This window comes from Centruroides sculpturatus, unplaced genomic scaffold, assembly GCF_000671375.1.
Source record: "Centruroides sculpturatus isolate CEXI.00-Female unplaced genomic scaffold, Cexi_2.0 scaffold399, whole genome shotgun sequence".
Taxonomy (NCBI): domain Eukaryota; kingdom Metazoa; phylum Arthropoda; class Arachnida; order Scorpiones; family Buthidae; genus Centruroides; species Centruroides sculpturatus.
Window position 1 is genome coordinate 2,299 of NW_019384665.1, and position 21,888 is coordinate 24,186.

The 21,888-nt window shown below is 31.8% G+C and overlaps 1 protein-coding gene across 2 annotated transcripts in view; it reads left to right on the plus strand.

Moving 5' to 3' along the window:
- The first annotated feature begins 356 nt into the window (after nt 1–356).
- Nucleotides 357–21,888, plus strand: part of LOC111626629 (histone acetyltransferase KAT6B-like) — an 87,211-nt gene continuing 65,679 nt past the window's right edge. For both annotated transcript variants that reach the window (XM_023370075.1, XM_023370076.1), the window contains exons 1-2: nt 357–726; nt 8,804–9,211. In XM_023370075.1, coding sequence (XP_023225843.1) covers nt 487–726; nt 8,804–9,211 — 648 coding nt within the window. In that variant the 5' untranslated portion in view covers nt 357–486. The remainder of the gene's footprint in view (nt 727–8,803; nt 9,212–21,888) is intronic.

A 21,888-nucleotide genomic window follows, 5' to 3' on the forward strand; every position in this document is an offset into this window, starting at 1 on the left:
TAATTAAAAGTGGAAACCAAATTAAAATAAGTATACATATAAGTAGCAACCTTTTAAATTGAGAAATTATTAAATTCAGATGTTCCTGAAGTATAATTTTCCAGTTTTCATATGAGTATTTGATTTTTATTTACTCAACTCAAATGCTTTAGATTAAAATCAAAATAATACTCTGTATTGAAATTTCTAAACTTATGAATTTGTCATATATTTGTTTAGATTAAAAAATTGTGCTTTCAGTTAGTTTGTAATTTTGGAATACTTTTCTTTTATTTTGATATAATTTATATTTAAATTTTATAACTATGGGGAAAATAATTTATTTAATTTTTATTATTATATATTTTTAATAGAAGAAATAAAAATCTATAGGAAGTCCATGAAAATTTGATATTATGGATACTGGATAGTGTAATAAAAAAATACAATGAAGTTTTTCTATTACGTAAAAGTATGGATTGAAAAAGAAATGATTATCATATAGCAATGAAGGAAAGTGAAAATATAGATTATGATAGTAATGGAACTGCTGTTGCATCTGGTCCAGGCCATGCAAATCCTGTGTACATCAAATGGCTTCTGGAGGCAATTCAGAAAGTTAGACATCAGAAGCAGAGGCCATCAATGGAAAGAATATGTAATGCAGTACGTCAGAATCATAAAGTTAATAGAGATGCTATTTTGGAGCAGCTTGAGTTAGCTGTAAATGATGGTGCTGTTTTAAAGGTTAGTAATGAAAAGTTTTCTAAAATGTATGTTTTTTAAATGTTTATTATTTGAAATTATAGATTAAAGATTATAATCATTAATATGACATAAATATAGGTATACAAACATATTATTTAATCCTTTAATCTATATATCTAAAAGCATTTGATAAATAATAACTGATAATAAGAAAAATATTTTAATTTAAAATAATGCAGAATAAATCAGAAATAAACATTTCCAAAAATAACCAGATAGCATTTAAAATACACTGTATACCATTTTGTTATATAAGCATCAAGAGTTAAAATTTGGTGCCTAAGAGGACATAAAATATACAAAGCAGGTTCAGTATAAAACTGGCAAAGGGGCATTAAAATTTGGAAGATGAGAGAGATCATAGTAATTTTGACAAGTGAAATTTTCAAGTCAGAATGAATATTAATTGCAATTGAGTGTCTAGTAATAGATCTGCAATTGTAAGGAATGTTTTATTTTAGTGGCTAAGCTTATGAATTTTTACCTTTTAAAGATTAAATGTTTATAATTTAATATTTTAATTTAATAATTTTAATTAAATGTTTATAACTTGTAGTTACCATTATATTCATATATAACTAAAGAGGGTCTTTGTGACTGAAATGCATACCAGTAATAAAAGTTGCTTATCAAACATCAAAGTGTCATTGTGATGATCCTGATAGTAGTGTGATAAGTCTCACATATACCTCCAAAAATTTAATGTTTGAAAAATCCTAAAGTGAATACAATTTGAGACAAAAAGTTTTAATTGAATGAGTAATTGCAACTGGCAACACTGTTGGCACATAAGATAACAGAATGAGAAAACAGCAGCAGTGCACAAAGAAAGAGCAGTGTAATGTTTGATTTTTGACAAGTAAAGGTTTAACCCACTCTTATAGAATTATGCTGCAAAATATAAATTTATTTATTAACCTGAAATGTTAATTACTATATATATTTTCTTGGTAAACATACTTGCATTATAAATCAAACAGTAATATTTATCTTTGTAACAAAAAAAGAATTTTATATCCATAATTGAAGTTTTCGACTATTTACAAAAATATCAAATTTTCGAGTCTGTCTTAATCCTTTTTTATACAACACCAGAAGTAACAGTTAACATGGTTTTTTATTGAAGAATAACTTCTTAAAAAACAAAGGTAAACAAGTAAAAAGAGAGATCACAATGTTAAAAACGATCAAGTGTCAGCCTTCTATTGTAGGTTCTGACACTTTACATTAAAAACATGAAGAATTCTTCTCACCATACTGTCCTTATCCATTCTTTAACTGCTTCAGGCCCTTTGGTGGTAATTTCGAGTTATCCTACTTATTTGCATATTAACACAATTTCTGTAATAACTCAGGATATAATTCTTCATAATTGAAGTTTTCGACTATTTACAAAAATATCAAATTTTCGAGTCTATCTTAATCCTTTTTTATACAACACCAGAAGTAAAGTTAACATGGTTTTTTATTGAAGAATAACTTCTTAAAAAACAAAGGTAAACAAGGTAAAATTTTATTTCCATTTATCATGTAAATCATAAGTTTTGTTCCTCTTTGGTACGTAACTGAAATTGTTTAAGGCATAACAAAGCAGTTTATGAAATAGCATTATAACGTAGATATTATCATCAATATAAAGAGCATGTTCTGTTTTTTTCATGTTTCTCATTCAATAATTAGACATGCTTTTTTTCCACTATGTTGCAAAATCAGAAACAAAAATTATCACACTATCTCATATAAGCAGTGCTATTAATCCATAGCAATAGTTTAAAAATTTTCTGTTTGGAAAATATGGAATTGGAAATTACATGAAATTCCATGGAAATTATAAATGCTTTTTGCATTTTAAAAGTTTATATTGTCTGTGATCAAGCAAAACTGATGAAAGAATTGACTAAGTGATCATGATTGACTTGTTGGCATGTTATGGCCAATGTCTAGTCAATTTATGAAATGGCTGGCCACTTCTAGCTTTGGCCAGCAATTTGAAATGTGCCCAACAATCAACAGCCAGTTCAAGGATTGTCCAAGAAAAAGTGCCCAAGTCTAGAAGTTGTGCAGAACTGGATCATGCAGTTACAAGAGGTGATCATACCAGTTCTATCTCACATTATTATCACTGTAAAAATTTCTCTAGTCAAGGTAGAAAAAAAATTACTTCAAAAACAAAGGGAAAAGCTAATCAGTGTTCAAATAGTTTTATTTAAGTTGAAAAATTATATGAAAGGAAAAAAGTTTTTCCAGTTGAAAAACACATCAAAGAGAACATAGTAACATTGTTTATAGTTGGAAAAATCATGTCAAAGTGAAAAATGTATTTAAGTTGAAAAATGTGAAAGATCTTTTTAGTAAACAGTTTGTTCATTCTGTATGTATGAAAATCTCATGACAAAAAATTAAATTAAACAATGGGATAAAATATTTCAGAAGAAAAATTTATTATATTTCTTTCCATATGTTTGTTTTCAGTAACTCTGTACAAATAACAGAAAATTTATAATTTTTTAAACCTATATTAATTAAATTATCAACAACCATGAGACAGATAATAGTGAGGGCTTATCAGACCAATGATGGGCACAAACACTCAGGAATCAAAGTGAAAACGTTTAATAAACACAAAAATGACTACATAAGTATGGAAACGAAAGAACCCAAAATGCATTTCAGACTATTTTCCGATAGAAAATAGTCCCTCATCAGTTGGTATTAACTAAAGGTTTTAGTATATTTAAAATTATAAAAGGTAAAGGTAAACTTAAAACTATGCCTAAAGCTATACAATATAAATGTGACTGGGAGGGTTAACACCTCTTTAGTGCCTCGTCAGGACTGTGCCTCTAAAGCGGCCGGATGGCCGAGCGGTCAAGGTGGCAGCCTACCGCTTCGACTGAAATAATTAAATCCTAAATATGCGGCCGGATGGCCGAGCGGTCAAGGTGGCAGCCTACCGCTCTGGGGGACCCGGGTTCGAATCCGAATGGGTCGAAAAATCCCCAGGAATTTTTTGGGGGGTGGTCCGTTCGGATATGTCGGGCCCCGTCCCTCACCACCCGGCAGCCCCATTGTGGGCCTGGCCGAACCCATAATGGGCTTGCAAAAAGAGGCCCTCTTAGTGCCCACAGGGCGGAAAGAGTTAAAAATAAAAAAGGACTGTGCCTCTGTTTACGTTGAAGTTCGATTTCTCACATAAAGATGAAAATGCCATTATAACTGTATGAGCAGTAAGAATTATCAGTGTCCCGATTGACACGGAAGCTGAGATGGCGTGTTGATTTGGTCCTACGAGCAGCTTCGTATGCAAGTGATTGGATTCGGGACAGAGATGGGTTGAGAGATAGCGTACTGGAAGTGAATCGCTCAAGTACAAAGTTAACAACTAATAACGATTTAATTACAAAGACATGGATCATACATACATATTGATACATAGTATAATAAATTGCAAACACATTGTAACAGTAATATTTTATGTATAAAGTAATAATTTATATATTATACATATGTATAAAGTTACATTTCACATATAAAAGTCATTAAACTTTATTCATTTAAAAAATATTCTAAAATAAATTTCAAAATATAGTTTTGTAGACTTAGAAATGGCGAGGAAATTCGTCAGGAATTGCAAATTTCGCAGCATTTGTTAATTTCGAATAAAATATATTATTTATGAAAAATTTGGTGAAGTTCATAGCTATCTTCATTCATATATTAGGGAGGAATGCCCAGAAAAACATAATTATAAATTTGTTCTCGAGTTGGGTAGTCATCTTCAACACTTTCTAAAAATTTACGAGTCATTTCTAGATGTGGAATTAGTTTGTGTAGTATTATGTAGTAGGCCATTCATAATATCTTGTATATGTTTGTTTATTCTGGTATTTAGTCTAGTTATGTTTCTGGTTCTTAAATACTATATCAGTAGCATAGCATTGCCAAACTATGCTACTGATTCCTCTCTCTTTTTTCTCCAGTGGGATTTCATGCACTTTTGCTGTCTTGATCTGGGAAATAGGACTTTTTTGGTTTTTGACATAATTTGAAGATGATAGGATGACATTGTGATTAATTGTACATCAATTTCCATTATATTCTTTAGTTTTTATTTCCAAAATTCTTGTCATAAAGCCTACATTTCTCTTCTTATGATTTATGCATCCCTTCTCCAAATGCTTTGTATTGGGAATGAATCAGATAATTTTTTTTATCAATATAGTTGTGTATCTGTAAGCACAAACTATTTTTGTGATGTAGTTATTTAAGCTTTCTTTTATGGATGAAAATTGAAGAGCTTAACAAATATAGCTTTGAAAACTTCTATCTGAGGCTCACTGGAGGTATAATGAGTACAGGTGGGAATATATGTGAACTTCCTATAAATTTCCATAGTTAACTGTGTGTCTTTAATGTGAATGTTCAGATCTAGCAGGATGATTGGAGCAAAGTGATCAATGGTTTTATTGAAATAAACAAAAAAGTACATATACAAAAATATTGAAATTTTACAATAATTAAATATAGTTTCATTCTTGTGAAATGACTCATTCCTATTACTCTGGCAGCATTTTAACACTTTCATAGAGGCTATGTGACAAACCATGCTGGATTGCATTATTCAATGCAGTTTTGACCTCATCCCAATTTTGATATTGAATACTTTTTTATGGCAACTTTAAGAGGACTAAGTAGTTGAAATCACGTCTGAAGATCAAGTAAATTGATGGATTGAATCCAAAGTGAAATTCTTTCATCCACAAAATAGTTATGAATCAATTTAGTGGTCTTCTTAGGGGGTTTGACATTGTTACAAGCAATAATGGGATATCATATATTGTTTTTACTATTCCATTTCTTGATGTGATCTATAATAGTCCTTACAAGTTTTGGCAGTCATGATGTTTTTTCCAGGCGGGAGCTGCCGAAAAGCAATTCTGTGAAAATCCATGGTCTTTAATAGCATTCTCTTCTTTTGCTGAAAGCCTCTCTTAACTTGAATTTTTATTGATTTGTTTGGGTGAACCTAAACTTTAGATCTATGTTCAGCTGGTTGTATGTGGGAATTCGTGTCTCATCACTCACCAGTGTATGTTCAAGAAGCTTCCTTATCTAATGAAATTGAAACAGATTTGTTTGACATGCTGCAATTTTGTTCAACTTTTGATCCCCTCTCAATTCATATGGAACCTAGATTTTGTACTTTGTTGAGACCAAGTTTTTCTTTTAATATAAACCAAACCATTTTCCATGGAATGCCAGTTGTTTCCTCGATAGTTTGCAGACTCCAGTTCTTAGATTCCCTCAACAGTTTGTTGATCTCATTGCAATTTTCTTTCTGTCGACGGTCACTTCTGTTTCCTCCTTGTGCCTCTTCAATGTCAACTCTACAATCTTTAATTTGAACAACCCATTGATGAGTAGTGCTGGCTGAATAAGCACAACAACTTAATGCTTTTCTTATGTTTCTGTCAATATTAGCTGCTGACCAGTCAAATAAGACTCCAAACTTCACAAAAACTTGTTGTTTCAACAAACATCATCAACTGAGTTTTGAAGTTCTAGATGGTTCATTTTTAGTCACTATTCAAATACTTTAAATTAACTAATTTGTATACACTGTAAGCTAAATGTCAACAAATGTACATGAGATTTGATTGCTATAATAAAGACACAGAACTGCTATTGGAGTGCACACTTTGCTCCAGTTACCCTGGTAAATAGTGTTGGTAGTGTTGTGGACCTGATTCATTTTCTACATGACTTCAATTTTGTATTTATTTATTTATTTTTGTTTACAGTTGGAAATGTCAGAGATGATTGTATTCTACCCCCCCAATAACAAAAAAAAAAATTCCCAATAAAATGATTACAAAATATAAAAGATATAACAGACATAAAAAAATTATAAACAAAGTAAAACAACAGCTACATTATATATTATATAAAATAGATTTACATTTATTTTAAAAAAAATTAAAATTACGATATCAAAGGCATCTATGTATCTAAAGGCTGCTAAGATCTTTTTGTTGTAAAGCTACAGATTGGAGACAATGCCAAAAAATTATAAATAATAATGTTACACAATAATAATTTTTTTTAATATAAAATATTTAGTTAAAAGATTATCAGTAATAATTAATTAATCACATTTTGTTGATTGTTATGTTAAATTCTACAGTTAATTACCTTACAAATTAGTGCAAATACTGTGAATTCTTATTTTTTGCTCACCATCAAAACTCCTTTGAATTGTGTTTGAATGGTATGACCTCTGGCAACATTGTTATATACTAGTTTGTAGAAGTTTATTCCTTGTTGGATAAGAAACTTATCACCAAGGCAACTTTGCATCTGCTGTATTGTGCAATAGTGTAAATCCATATAAATGTATAATGCAAGTGCTTAACACTCAGACCTTTGGAGCTTACAATTTTACTTTTTCAGCATAATTTTAAGTTCATTTTTTTGTCATTTCATAATTCAAATCAGACACTTAATTAGGAATATCTTTTGGCACCCCCTTGATGATTGCACTATATTTGGGTGCAATCATCAAGGGAGTGCCAAAAACAGTCATGCACACCTTGCATGACTGCTTTTGGCATCCTTGGAGATTTGGTAACGGAAAAGCATATTTCAGAGAAATCATGTGCAGTAGTGAAACTGATAGAAACACCATATGTTTATTTTTCCAAAAAAATCCATTAAAGGTGAAATAAGAGTCATAGATTATAAGGTGCAGGTCTTCAGAATGTTTATACACCATGTCTGGTTTGAAGTTACAATGTAAGAAGTTTAAAGTGAGGATAGGATGTAGGTGGCTTTAAGAGACAGAGAGATATAGGCTTTTATAATCTAAAACAGTGGTTCTCAACCTTTCTGAGGCCATGAAATAACATTTATATAATTTTTATTAAATGGAACATTATCATCAATATATTCAAAACTCAATAAGCAAGTCTATGTTTACCATTGTCATGAAACAATGAAGCAATAAACTAATAAACTTTATTGTATTGAATAAAATAGTAAACATGGAATTGTCTATGAATAAATTAATGTTTTAGTACAGTGGAATAAACTTGCCATTGAAACAAGTTTGCAGAATACCTGTGTTCTGCAGAATGAGTTGAGAACTACTAATCTAGAATTTTAAGTTGAGTGCATTTTATGAGATCTGTTTTAGGGCTACAGTTTTCAAATTGTAAACCTATACATTCTCACTGTCAGCCATCTGGCTGTCTGCCCCCTTTGTTAATCTCAAGAATGGAAAGCTCGAATATGGAAAACTTAGGGGCTAGATGTCCTGATTAATTTTTAAATTATGATTAAAAATTGCAATCTGGCATTTTGAGGATGTCAACAATATATTTTTTAATTTAAAAAATATGTAGGTAGAATTTTGATGACATACTGATTTATCAATGACATTTTGATGACATACTGATTTATCTTCAGAATGGTTCTTAGATACTTGTCCAGTGTTTGCTCTATGCTGTTTCTTCATCTCTTCAACTATGTTTATGCATCTTGATAAAGCCAAAGAGGCATTATCAAGACTCAATGAAAAAGACCATACAACAGCAAAACAAACTCTACGGGTGTCTACTCCAATGATGTGTCATTAAACAGTAGTAGTAGTCACAACACTAAAGAATTTTAAAGACAAGTGTTTGTCTTTAAATGTCTTACATTAAATAATTTTCAAGTGGATCTGAAGACAGGATGTAGTTCTGAAAATACTTATAAATTTTAAGGTTTATCTTAGCTCCTTCATTTTACAAATGTAAACTTAAGTTTTTTAATGTTTCTGGAGTTGGTTTATAAACTTGGTTATATAATTTATTATTTTAGTTTTAAGAGAGAGAGTGTAAATAACTGTTAAATGATATTTAAAACTAGCATCTTACATTTGAATATATTTTAGTAATATCTGAAATTCATATATTTAATTTATTCTGTTATATTTAGACACTTTAGTAGATTGAAAAATGTAAAATTGGTTGAGATAACATATTCAAGTAAATACAAAATTTTTTTTTAATTTCAGGTTTATAATAAGGGATTATGTTCCTATAAGGATCCAGTATGCATGTCACAGTTGAAAAGTCGTGCATTGAGTGTAACTAAGAGTACAGATCTTGTGAAAGTAATTCAAAAAACTGTAAAAGAATTAGGTGAAGTAGGAGGATCAAATCTTCGTTCCATTGAGAAATATATAAGAAAGACTTACAGTCTTGATATTATATCAGGCATTGATTTTAGTCAGCAGTTGAGTTTAGCTGCAAAAAGAGCAGTTAATAGTGGCCGTCTTATTCAAAATGGCCACTTGTACAAAGCTGGTAAAGTTACATCTGGTTCTTATACAGGTGATCTAGAATCAGTTGAGAGTAGCAGTTCTTCAAGCAGTAGTAGTTCCAGTCAGGATTCTGATCATGGAAATTTTACTAATGGAAAGGTAAGCAATCTTTTAAATTTATTGTAATAACTAGTTTATATTTGTACATGAAAGAAAGTGGGAATAATTTTTCTTGAAGTATTCAATTTACAATAATATAGTTTTACTAATGTATATAATATTTTTTATAAAATCATAAAAAACACTTTTATATTAAGTCCATTCTTCATAAAAAAAGATTTCTTAAATAATGATAAATATTTTTTTAATGATCTTTTTGCTTAAATTGCATTAATGAACCCAAAACGTGTGTTTATAAAAACTTGTAAGTTATAACAAACAAGACATTAGGTTAAAATTCTAAACTTTTCTTTAAATACAATAAACAATTTGATAATTTTTAAATATATTTTAACATACATATCTTTAGATAAAATTCAATTTTTGCAATAAAGCTATTGAAATGATTTAATTGTTTTGTACAAAGAATAATATGTTCTTGAAAACTACAGAATGATTGTAAAAGTTAAAAATTCCCTATTCAACACTGTCTAGAGCAGGGGTCCCCAAAATATCACCCTACACCAGGTGTTCCTGGTGTAGGGTGATATTTAGCAGGCCAAAGACAACCAAATTTGATATGGACATTTCAGGACATGCAGATGACATTTTTGTAAAAAAAAGACGACTATTATCACTCTCAGCAATAATGCTCAGATAATGCTGAGAGTAGCATCAGTATTATCTAGACCCCTGGGTCCACCAGCCAATGTAGCATGTCCCAGATTTTGTAAGTAAAAAAAACAAATCTGCCTGGCCCCTTCATTCTTTAGTGAAAAAGCATTCCCATCCAGCCTATTTTTTAGAAAAAGCTCTTGCTAAGAAAATTGTTGCAATTGTTCCTAGCTCCAATCTTATTGTTTCTTCCATTCTTGAAGCAAGGTTTCTTATAACTAGTATTCTTAGAGCTACACCTCCAAATTTGTACTATTTTTTTCAAAATAGATGTGGTCTCGTTATACTCATCTGTTCTCCATTTTGAAGCCGTCGTGCTTGCCAACGCTCTTTTGGTCGAGAATGAGTATTCCATACCACATATACTGGGCTAGAGGGAGGCTCTTTTATTAGTTACAGAAAATAATTTTCCATTTTAATGGTAATGTTTATTTATAGAAACAGGGAGTACCTGTGGACTCGCCTCTCTCAGCTATTTTAGCTGAGTTAGTTATGAGAGCCATAAAATTCAGTTTTTCAATCCCTGATTTGTATACATTACAATAAATAAATTATTCATTTTAGAGAGTAACAATGTCAGATATGTTAGTAGTTCCTAAATAATGCTAATTTCTCTCACACAAACTTTACTTACCTGAACATCTCAAATAAATATTAAAATTAAATGTGTAGTTTAAATATCTTAAAAATAGTGAATGTCTTTTGATTGATTTTCAGATATGAGAAAAATTTGAAAAATAGAATCTTTGCCATCTCATATTAAATGCTGATTTGATCATAGACTATACAGTGAAACCTCGGTTAACGAACGTAATCTGTTCCACGAGTCCGTTCGTTAACCGAAGCAATTTTTCCCATAGAAATTAATGCAAATACAATTAATCCGTTCTAGACGTCAGTATTTTTGTAATTTTATTTGTAAAATGGGTTTTCTTTAATGAAAATATAGGAAAACGTGCTCATAAACAATTGATCTAGGTTAAATTTTCGGAAAAGGGGAAAGATTTGACGGGTATAAAAACATCACATACGGTCGTTAAAGTTCTAAAATGACAGATAGCAGAAACAATAGGCTAAATTATGAGCGAAAGGCTTATAGGTTTATCAACAATTTCTGATCAGAGTCGACGAACAGGTGTCAAATAAACGCCTCGGAACAAACCTTTCTCGTGACCTGATCTGGTTTCGGTTTTTACCTGGAGACAAAGAAGAAAACGACCAGGAAGCGAGGAATGGGACGCAGGACTAATCGGAAGGTGAGATTCAAGGAAGAAATACTATAAAAATCCCGAATCTCAATGTCAAAACGCAGTTTTCCTAAAAATTCTATGGCAATTAATCTGTGTCGTCTTCATCTGCATTAAGCCTGAAGTCGTGCCCGCTAAAATTTGTGTTGTCTCACGGACCGCTCCAGTCGTTGCAGCTCTGTCACTTACCATCTCTTCTGTGACCAAGCGAACCCATTTCGTCCGCTCTGGGGCTACGACTGATCAGCTTGCACTATCGTAGGACCAGCGATATGCCACTCCTCAGTGCCGAGAGAAAATACTGTAGATAAGCCATTTCCAATTACCTGAAATATGTAAGCATCTTCCCGTTCTAATAAACGATTTTCACTGTAAAATACTTGTCATCTTTGTCTCTTCCGCCACCACCAACGTACGAATGGACCCTAGACCATCACCGACACACGATTAACTGATTTTTCCTAAAAGTCGGCAAGCTTACAAATTTGACTAAAAAAGCCGTTAAGTTCGTTATCCGAGACAAAATTTTTGCAAAATAAAAGTTCGTTAACCGATTTGGTCGTTAACCGGGGTTCCACTGTATTAGTATTTCTTTATATGGGAAGTGTACCTTCAGAATATTTTTCTTTAAGATAGTAAATTTCTTAAGTATCAGAGCATGTATATATTAGTAAGTTCTCTTTAGGACATATTTAACCATTTGGCCAAAAGTGAAATATTTCTTCCAATCAATTATTATTATTTGTTTTTATGCCTTTGTCTATTGTTGTTCTTGTTTTGTTGGATATTTATCATTTTGAACAAATTATCTTTGTTATCTCCGTGAACTGTGATGGCTATTGAAAGTGTGATCACAAAAATCTAGTGCAGTGGCTCAAGCTGGTAACATTTGTCAAAAAAGATCCGTCAAGTACCCATTTTGTAAGAATTGTTAAAAATTTAAGATCTTGACATTTTATTATTTATAAATAATTTTTCTAAATATAAGTTAATCCATTTATTTATTTCTATGTTCTGTGGTCACTATGATCCCCCTTTTTTTGATACTCTTCATGGATTTGGCCAGGCTCACAATTGATCAGCCAGATGGTGAGAGTTCTCAAGAGGGGAAAAGCTGAAAATTTTTTCCCAGTCTGGAGACAACTTTTAGGGAACTGTAGCAGTTCCTATTCCCTACAAATTAATGCTATTTTTACTAACAGGAAATAAATCTTTAAGACTGCTTTTTATTAATAAACATTCTACATATTTCATTTGTTCAAAAAAAAAAAAATATGGCAAAAGGGGTTCACTCTACCCTTGGTCTCCACACAAACTTTCAATAGCCCTGGTGGTGATGGACAGAATCTGACGTATATGGGATAGAATGCCAATAAAAAATTTATGGGCTTGACTGCCTGGATTCAAACCAGGATAGGATTTCCAGAGCAGCAGGATGATGCTTTTATCCTCTTGGCCATTGACAGAATTAAACACTTTTAAGAATCAAGAACTTTCAGAAATCAGAATGACTTGTTCTCAAAAACAAGCAATGAATGTAATTCATGAGAACAATGAGAATACGTAACACAATGCCACTGATTTGTTTTGTATGGAGTAAGTTAGTAACTAACTAGTACCAGGTATTCAAAAATAAGTTAACATGTTCATAATTTTAGAGATTGAAGTAAACAGAGTATTAAATTCCTGGAAAAGTGTTATTGAAGACTAAGTTAGTGTCCATATTATTGTGATATAGTTAGGATTTCCAACAACAGAGTGAGACACTAATTTTTGGTTCTTGGCTTGTTTGCTGTTGTGTGAGCTCAAGAATTGAAATAACCAGAAAAATTTTTTGGCAACAACAAATTTTTGCAGTCAAATAATTCTCAATTCTTCCATTAAAATACTTCCATCTTTAGTTGGAATCACTTTGATTTAAACCTAGTAATAGAATCTTTTTATGCAGTAAAATATAATCTTTCTATTTTACTATAAAAATGAATGTAACCAATATGACATTTCTCTGATATAATGTAAAAATAAAAAAAATATCAAATTCTGTTAAAAAGAAACCTTCCAAAACAAAAACAGAATTTGAATACCATGTGATTCCAGTTTACACAGATTTCACTGTAGTGTGATTCATTTATTTATTTATTAGACTAGTTCATTACCATTCTCACTGAAATGAAGTGTGTGAAATTGAGACAATTTTACAAGTTTTTTTTTCCTTTTTAAAAATAATAAGTTTATAAAATACACATTTTCTAAAAGTAATAATTTTAGTTTTAAGAATAGATTATTTCTTTTTAAACAGATATATTTATTTGAGTTTTACATAATTTCAAGATTGAATACTGTAATTTACTATAGCATAGCAGGAAGGAAAATTCACTGAGTATGGTGTTATTAATATTTTTTTTTTCTAGTGCTTTCAATGAACTTATGTTCATTGTTGTCGTCAGGTGAACAAAAATTTTAAAATCGAACACAAATGTTCTAATGAGAATTGAACGCATATTATTTAAAATAAAAAATTTTTAATTTAAATAATTAATTTTTTAGAAGAGCCTTCTTGTTACCATCAATGCAAGCGCTCGTAAACATTGAGTTAAACATCATTAGTTTGGCAGTACATGCAGCTGGTTTTTCATGTGCTAAGTTCACACATGTGCTTAACATGATCAGGAAATCTCTATTTCCAAGCACCACACTATGTAACAAGAGGGAGGTGTCAATAGTTCAGTTGTCATTACCATACCTTGGATTCCTTTCCATACACATTTGCTGCATATCAGGCAACAAATCTTTTCTTGCCCCTATGTTCATTACTGAATTTGTGCAAAATCATCTGCAATGATTGGGACAAATTTTCCACTTTGAAAAATCGGGGATCCATGCTGTACCGTTGGAGAATCCCATAATGGGGATGAATATGAGGTACAGTACATTGGAAAGTGCACCACAGAGCTTGCAAAAAAGGTGCTTGAATTCTTTCTAGACTGCATATTGTAATATCAACACACTTATTAAAACACCTTTTCTTGCAGCCGACGCTTTATTATAACAACTTTCAAACGTTTTCGGTCTTGTTAAAAGACCTTTCTCAAGAAAATAAAAATAAAAATAAAATTAACTAAGTAACAAAATAAACACCACAATCGTAAATCGAACACTTAGTACGAATTTATAATAAAGCGTCGGCTGCAAGAAAAGGTGTTTTAGTTTTAGTAAGTGTGTTGATATAAGGTGCTTGAACAGAGTTACCTTTATGAGCTCAAACAACAATACTCAGATGCTGTAGCAACTGGAAACTCGTCTTTATATGGGAGTCTCTCCTCACAACAACTTCGGATCCTTGCAACACTCTCACTCTTGACCTGCTCATCATATGGATTACTCTATATAAACAGTTAAACAGTGATTTACATTGACTGTCATCTCATTAATCTCTGCATCCATGCATGCACCGCATCACATCATAACATCAAACATAATCAAAATTTGTAGTTTGCTCATAATGGTTTTAATTCTAAAAGTTTTATTTTAAATAATATGCATTCCATTCTTGTTAGAACATTTGTGTTTGATTTTAAAATTTTTGTTTGCCTTACGACAATGAACATAGGTTTGTTGTAAGCGCTAGCAATAAAAAACTATTAATAATGCCATACTGTTGGGTTGGTTGTTTTTGCACGTGTGAAAACCTAACAACCTGGGATCAATCTGGAACCAATCAGGTTACACCTATATGTGGGCACGTGATTCGGGGATGTCTTTTGTTTGGGTTGTTTGGGAGTAGAACGTGACCGGTGTCCAGTCCAACCGTTATAACCGTTTCTTTGTTAAATATTAAACAGCGATTTTACAAATAGAGATCTTTACACCCTAAGATCCTAATAGTGGTGACTAGGATAAAGGATTAAGAATACAGCAATGGTCCCGGAATCAGTGAAATCACTACTTACAGAACAACAGGAGGCTGCACGATGCCGAGAGGAGGCTTTACACAAACTTATCAAAGACATTCGTTTTTCTACACACACATCCTCATCACCTTTATCGTCAACGTTGTCCTCAGGAACACTCCCTCAGTTACCGGAATTCCAACCTGATGAAGAAGATGGCTCAAAATTCGATGAATGGGTAAGTCGTTTTAAGTTTGCTTTGGGCTGCACAGCACCCAAGATGACCGATCAGGAGAAAGTTTCTTATGACTAAACTTTCTGTGTCTGTCTTCAGCAAGTACAATAATTACTAAATACTCGGCTCGGATGTCACGCCAACAGTTAACTCAATCAAAAACTTCATCAAAAACTTCAGATTATGAGGCATTAAATAGAATTAAAAGAAATATTTTAATCTTGCAAGCGCTTTCAACGTAAATATGTACGTCATCTTCAGGCAATTCAAAATCGAATAGAGAATTCGAACAGAACATTTAAATTTACATATTAACGATATTAGCCGTTTTTGGAATATAACTATTACAAATAAGATTTAAATTTTAGAATTAAAAACATTTAAAATTTAAAATTGGCACGCATGCATTTTAAACAAATAAACACCGATTGGAATGGCTATTAATTATTTTGTAAATGCAAAAAATTGCTGCGCATGCACCTTAACATGTATAACGTAAAAGCCAATTGGAATGGCTGTTAAGAACAAGTAAATTTTAGACTTTAAATTAAAAACATTTTGTAAATGCATATACAATTTTTGCACGCATGTGCCTTAACATAGACAGCATAGAAGCCAATCAGAATAGAGCCATAAGTGCAAGTTTACATTAAAATTTTAAATATAAAAGCGTGGGCATAATTTAAAATACATAAAACACGTGTAACATATAAAAATAAAATGCACATAAAGAGGCCGACACGAATTCACCTTGTTTCATATAGGAGGGGCGGGAAAAGAGAGTAGAATTATTGTTGATTTTTTAAGCGCCTGTATAAATTAATCCAGACGTCCAGTAAGTCGAGGGTAGGGGAGTTGCATGGGGAGAGCAGTTTTGTGAAGATGGCCTCCCAAATATATATCAAGCTCCCTTCATCACAGTGTTTGAGTATTGCCACTCGATTCCAAAGTGCTATGTGGTGGTGTTGTATCACCAATTTGGAGAGTTCCGTGTCGCAATTGCCAAGTGCCACCGAATGTTGGTGTTCAGATACGCGAGGAGCCAGCATTCTGGTAGTTGCTCCTATATAATTGGTGCATAGTCCTGATATTGGATTTTACTTGTTCTTAATAGCCATTCCAATTGGCTTTTATGTTACACATGTTAAGGTGCACGCGCGCCAATTTTTCGCGTTTACAAAATAATTAATAGCCATTCCAATTGGTGTTTATTTGTTTAAAACATATGTGCACCAATTTTAAATTTTAAATGTTTTTAATTCTAAAATTTAAATCTTATTTGTAATAGTAATATTCCAAAAACGGCTAATATCGTTAATGTGTAAATTTAAATGTTCTGTTCAAATTCTCTATTCGATTTTGAATTGCCTGAAGATGACGTACATATTTATGTTGAAAGTGCTTGTAAGATTAAAATATTTCTTTTAATTCTATTTAACACCTCTGAAGTTTTTGATGAAGTTTTTGATTGACAATAAGTACTGTATGCTGAAATGTATTATGGACTTTGACTATGAGGAAACTACTTCGTGACTTTGCCAACTTTTTAGCAAGAAATGTTCAATCTTCGCGGACCACTATGACTGTCTACACATTGCAATTGATGATGGTGAAGACTTCCGCCATTTCACGAACTGAGTGAGAGCGGCCCGACAATGATATAACTTTTGTGCTCAGAGAGAAGAATAGTTGTTTTGTCTCATCGTTCTCACTGGACTTAAGTCGAAAGCCCATGAGTCATTACACGCTCAAATTTTCCAGAAGCTTAACTCGGGTGGAGAAAACATTACGCTCAAAGACGTGATGAACAACTGTGAAGAGTTTATAGCGATGCGTTCTGAAAATAAATTATATGTAGAAACAGAACATCTGGTTAATAATGTCCATGCCAAGACCCTGCTTAAAGAAGAAAAGACCAAGAAGGCAAATCGTCCACCAAGTACGGGCAAGTGATGTGGTGAGTGGCATTGGTACAAAGACTGTACATGCATAAGGCACGAATGCCAAAGGTGCAATCGCGTAGAACATTTAGAAAAATTATGTCAACAACCACAGAAGAAAAAGCAAGTGTGTTCTGCCAGGGTAGAAATTATCCAAAATTTTGTAAATGCCTGCCGACTGCTAAAAACGAAGATTAAGGTTAATGGACACCTAGTTGACTTCTATCTCGACAGTGGATCTGAAATTAACATTATCGACGAAACGACATACAATGCCATTGGACGACCCACGCTCCAGCCTTGTACGGAATGAGCCATTCTTAGGGAAGGGATGATGAGTCCCCACCATTCGAGAGACAATGCACCATTAAAGAAATGCCGCCTGAGAAATTAGCACCACAGCCTCCACGTCAATCAGCCTATACTCAAATCCTGACGGGATGGCTTCAAATCAACCCTTATTGAAAAAAACTATTATGTGGCATAAACCACCAATTCGGCAGTTTTTTCTTTCTTAAAAGGGGAGGTGTTGGGTCGATTGTTTTTGCACATGTGGAAATTAACAACTGGGGATCAATCTGGAACTGATCAGGTTACACCTACGTGTGGGTGTATGATTCAGGGATGTCTTTTGTTCGAGTCAGTTAGATGAGAAGGACGTGACCGGTGTCCAGTCTGACCGTTATAACCGTTTCTTTGTTAGATATTAAACAGCAATTTTATGATTAGAGATCTTTGCACCCTAAGATCCTAACACATACTCAGTGAATTTTCCTTCCTGCTATTTAACATTTGGTGTGAGGATCAAGCTGTATTATAGTAATTTACTATGTTTATTTGGTAAAACATTATAAATTAGTTCAAATCTATTGGTATAAATGAAAGCTATTAATTGTATGAATTGAATTTATGGTAAGGTTTCAACATAAATACATGGTGGATTTATCAAAATTGAGTAAAGGCAGGACTATCTTTTAGTCAGAATGCATCAGTACTAGGGTTTCTCATTTCCCAGTCTTTTGGTTGTCCCGGGATCCCGGGATAAAAGTGAACTGTTTCCCGGGATCCTGGGAAATCCCGGGATAGAATTAATTATTTCTAAGATATACAAAATATCTTGAAATCAAATGATATAATTATTTTCCATTTTTTAAAGTAATTTTAAAGTTCTGTAACCTCCAAAATCATATTAATAATACTGTATAAGGTCTATAGGCCTATAATAAAAATTACCTTTAAATAACGTAGAAATTTTCACAAATAGAAAAAAATTAATTAAAGTTTGCTGGAAACTGCATACAACAACAACAAAAAAAATGTTTTGAATTGAGTTAAAAATTAAAAAAAATGAACTACTAATTTAGAAGGTAATTTTCGTTTTTTAAATAAAATATAACACAAAATATTGCAAACTTTTATAAGATTTTAAAAAGCAAAGATGGTCAATACTCCGATAACTCACTCCAATTCTTATTTTAGTAATGAAAAGTCTTGCCACCGAGAATGCCCTTTCTGATTCAATTGATGTGATTGGAATAGTGTTTAGTGCATTTAAGAGAAGACAGATATTATGTGTTTTTTCACCTGTAGCCTGGAAGATTTCGAGTTCGTTTTCGAGATTGTAGTACTTCTTTCGCTCTCTAGTATTCTTGATTTGTCTACCTTGGCTGCTTTAATAGCGGCATCAAGCTTAGAGCTCGATAATTTGGCAATTCATTTGGCTTTAATAATCAGGTTTATGAAGAAAAACTTCATACTTGCAGACTTTGTACTCGTTTGTATCCTTGCCCAATTTGCACAATCTGGCATCAGGCATTTATTGAAGCTACCGGGCATGGTTAAAACTCAAGACAGCGTAAGCACAATTATTCCAGATATTACAGGTTCCGACAAGTAAAGAATTTTTATAGTCCTGCCACAAATAAGCTATATATTGATTATTGACCATTTGTGACATGCTATAACGAGCAAAAATTTAAAAAAAACTAATAGGTAGATTTAAAATTAATAAATACAAATGTATTCTGACAGTGAATGAGTTAATTATGCTTTCTATTTGCAAAATTCCTCAACCTTAACACAAAATAAGAAAAAAAGTGAATTTTTAAGAAATTTGCGGGATTTCCCGGGATAAGAAAAATTTCCCGGGTTAAAAAAACAACAGGGATCCCGGAATCCCATTTGAGAAACCCTAATCATTACATAGTACTGGCATTTGTTCAGTAAGAAAAATTCTGTAAGTTGAGGCAATAAGTCTGGTGACTGGTACAATAAAAAATGAATGAAATAAACTTGCCCACTCTACTGGCCACAATGAATGCCATGGACCAAGTGGTGCTGACATAGAAAGCAAGTTGGTATGGTAGGGATCTCATTTTACAATGATTGGATGATGATGACCAATAATTATGTCTCCATTATGTTCTTGTCAAGAAACAAGATGAGGAGAAATGCTAATGATAATGTTTTGAAAGAAAAAGATAAAAACATTTACAACAACAGTGTCTTTTACTAAAAAGACACTATTTAGCACTTTGAATTCAACCTAGTTGTACTAAGTACTAAAATCATTTTAGCATACACAAAAAGATTTTATTACTAAGTTTAATTTGAAAGATATGCTAAATGTACTAAAAAGTAACAGATACAAAATCTAAAACAAGAATTAGGAAAGGTGCAAAGATATACAGAACATTTAGAAAATACAGTAGAGCAGTGATTCCCAAACTTTTTCGATCCACCACCTCCTATGTTCCATAAAGTTATACCCAACGCCCCCTAATCCATTTTCTGTTGTGTGAGAAAGGATTGGAAATATTCTTAGGAAAACTTTTCTATGAATCTCACATTTTGTGCCCTTACCATACATTGTTCTCAACATCTGGAAACCATTAAATGCAATGTTTCCTCTTATCAGTTTAACAGAGGAAAGGGAACGGCTTTCAGTGATTCCAATTTTGCCTTTGGTCGCTGTTCCATACCCTGCCTCCAGTGCCTCCCTAGATTTACTAATCGCCCACAAGAGGCGTTATTGCCCATTTTGAGAAACGCTGCAGTAGAGCATCGATTATACTACCCTTGATCAACTGTCACATTGGTTAAACGACTGCATTCTAGTTGGCAAATTCAAATGTCTGCTAGTGATGTGGTGCTACCATATTTAGCTGTCTTGGCTACTTTAATATTATTTTTGTTAAATTTTTACATGTTTTAGCTGGCAACACTGGCTCGACTATGAAAGGGAGACCAATATTTAAACAAGGCTTAATTTTCTAATTATGAGTTTGTTTTGTGTGGATTTTTCTGAGGACTGTGTGTCGTGCTGAACCAGAATCCGTTTTCATCGGAGATATAAATTTTGGACTTCTTTTTCTAATGTATAGACCTACTTTATGTAAAATATGTAACCCGAATACTGTATATTTTTTTTTTGTTTTATATTTTTCAATATATAGTACAGTACTGTATTTATTTTGTGCAAAATAAAAAATAATTTTTAACGATACAATAGCGACGATTTTTAAAAAAATTTTGTTAGGCTTAACATCAATGAAAATTCAATGTGGTAGGTTAATAGTGATATACTAATATACTAATTACATGGGATATACTAATATACTATACTGATAATGTATTTTTTCATACTTTTCGGTTATCCGTTTTTTCAATTATCCGACCAACCCCAGTCTCCAGTTGAGTCGGATAACTGATGCTCTTCTGTACTATAAATACTACAATATAAATGTGTATTTATATTTAAATAGAAAACATCTCAGCAATATCTCTTACTTCTTCGGATAAATGATTGGTTTTTTTCTATTTTGACATCTCTATACCCATTTTGATTTTTTGGTTCGTAAGTCAGAGATCGTTTGGCTTTGATGTCGGATATGAAGTAGTTTTTAAAATCAGTCGAATTTTACGTATTGCATCATTGGAATATAACACACGAAAGAAAACAGATCGGAGTTTATCAGAATCGATGTTATTTGGTATAAATCTAGGATTATACTTTCTATGAAGAAGCATTAGAGGTAAAGATGTTTGTGAATTATCAAGATTAAAAAAAAAATAAAATTTTAATGTTGTATCATTAACACCTGTTATATATACTCATAATTCGAAATACTGGTCGTTTAAATAACGATAACTGCTTTAAATACTTAAATTTCTAGATAAGCAAACAAAATGGAGTCAGGAAAGCAATTTAAAAGTTGATAACTACATTAAATCAGCAATCAGCAATTTTATAATAAATATTATACACTTTAACCTTCTAATTTACATAAAAAGACATAAAAATTCGTCAATTTACATTAAATTTATACATTTTTTATGATTAATTTTATTTACATTTGTTAATTAAATATGTTGTATTGAATATATAATTTATAAATTTTTTCCATATGTAATTTTAAATGATGAAATTTGGATTGATTTAAGTGATTTATTGATACATTTGCAATAGTGAATATTATATATAAAGAATTTGTATTCAGAAACAGCAGGTGGTTGATTACACCATGAAAAAAAATACATTTAGTGTTTGTTTAGATACAGTATATAAAATTTTCATTTTATATCTATACTAGTGTCTAAGTTGTTGATACATTTTAAATTCTTTCTCTCGTTTGGATTTGTCGGTAAGATTGATAAGTCTAAAATAACACTTATTGGCTTTCTTCAAAAT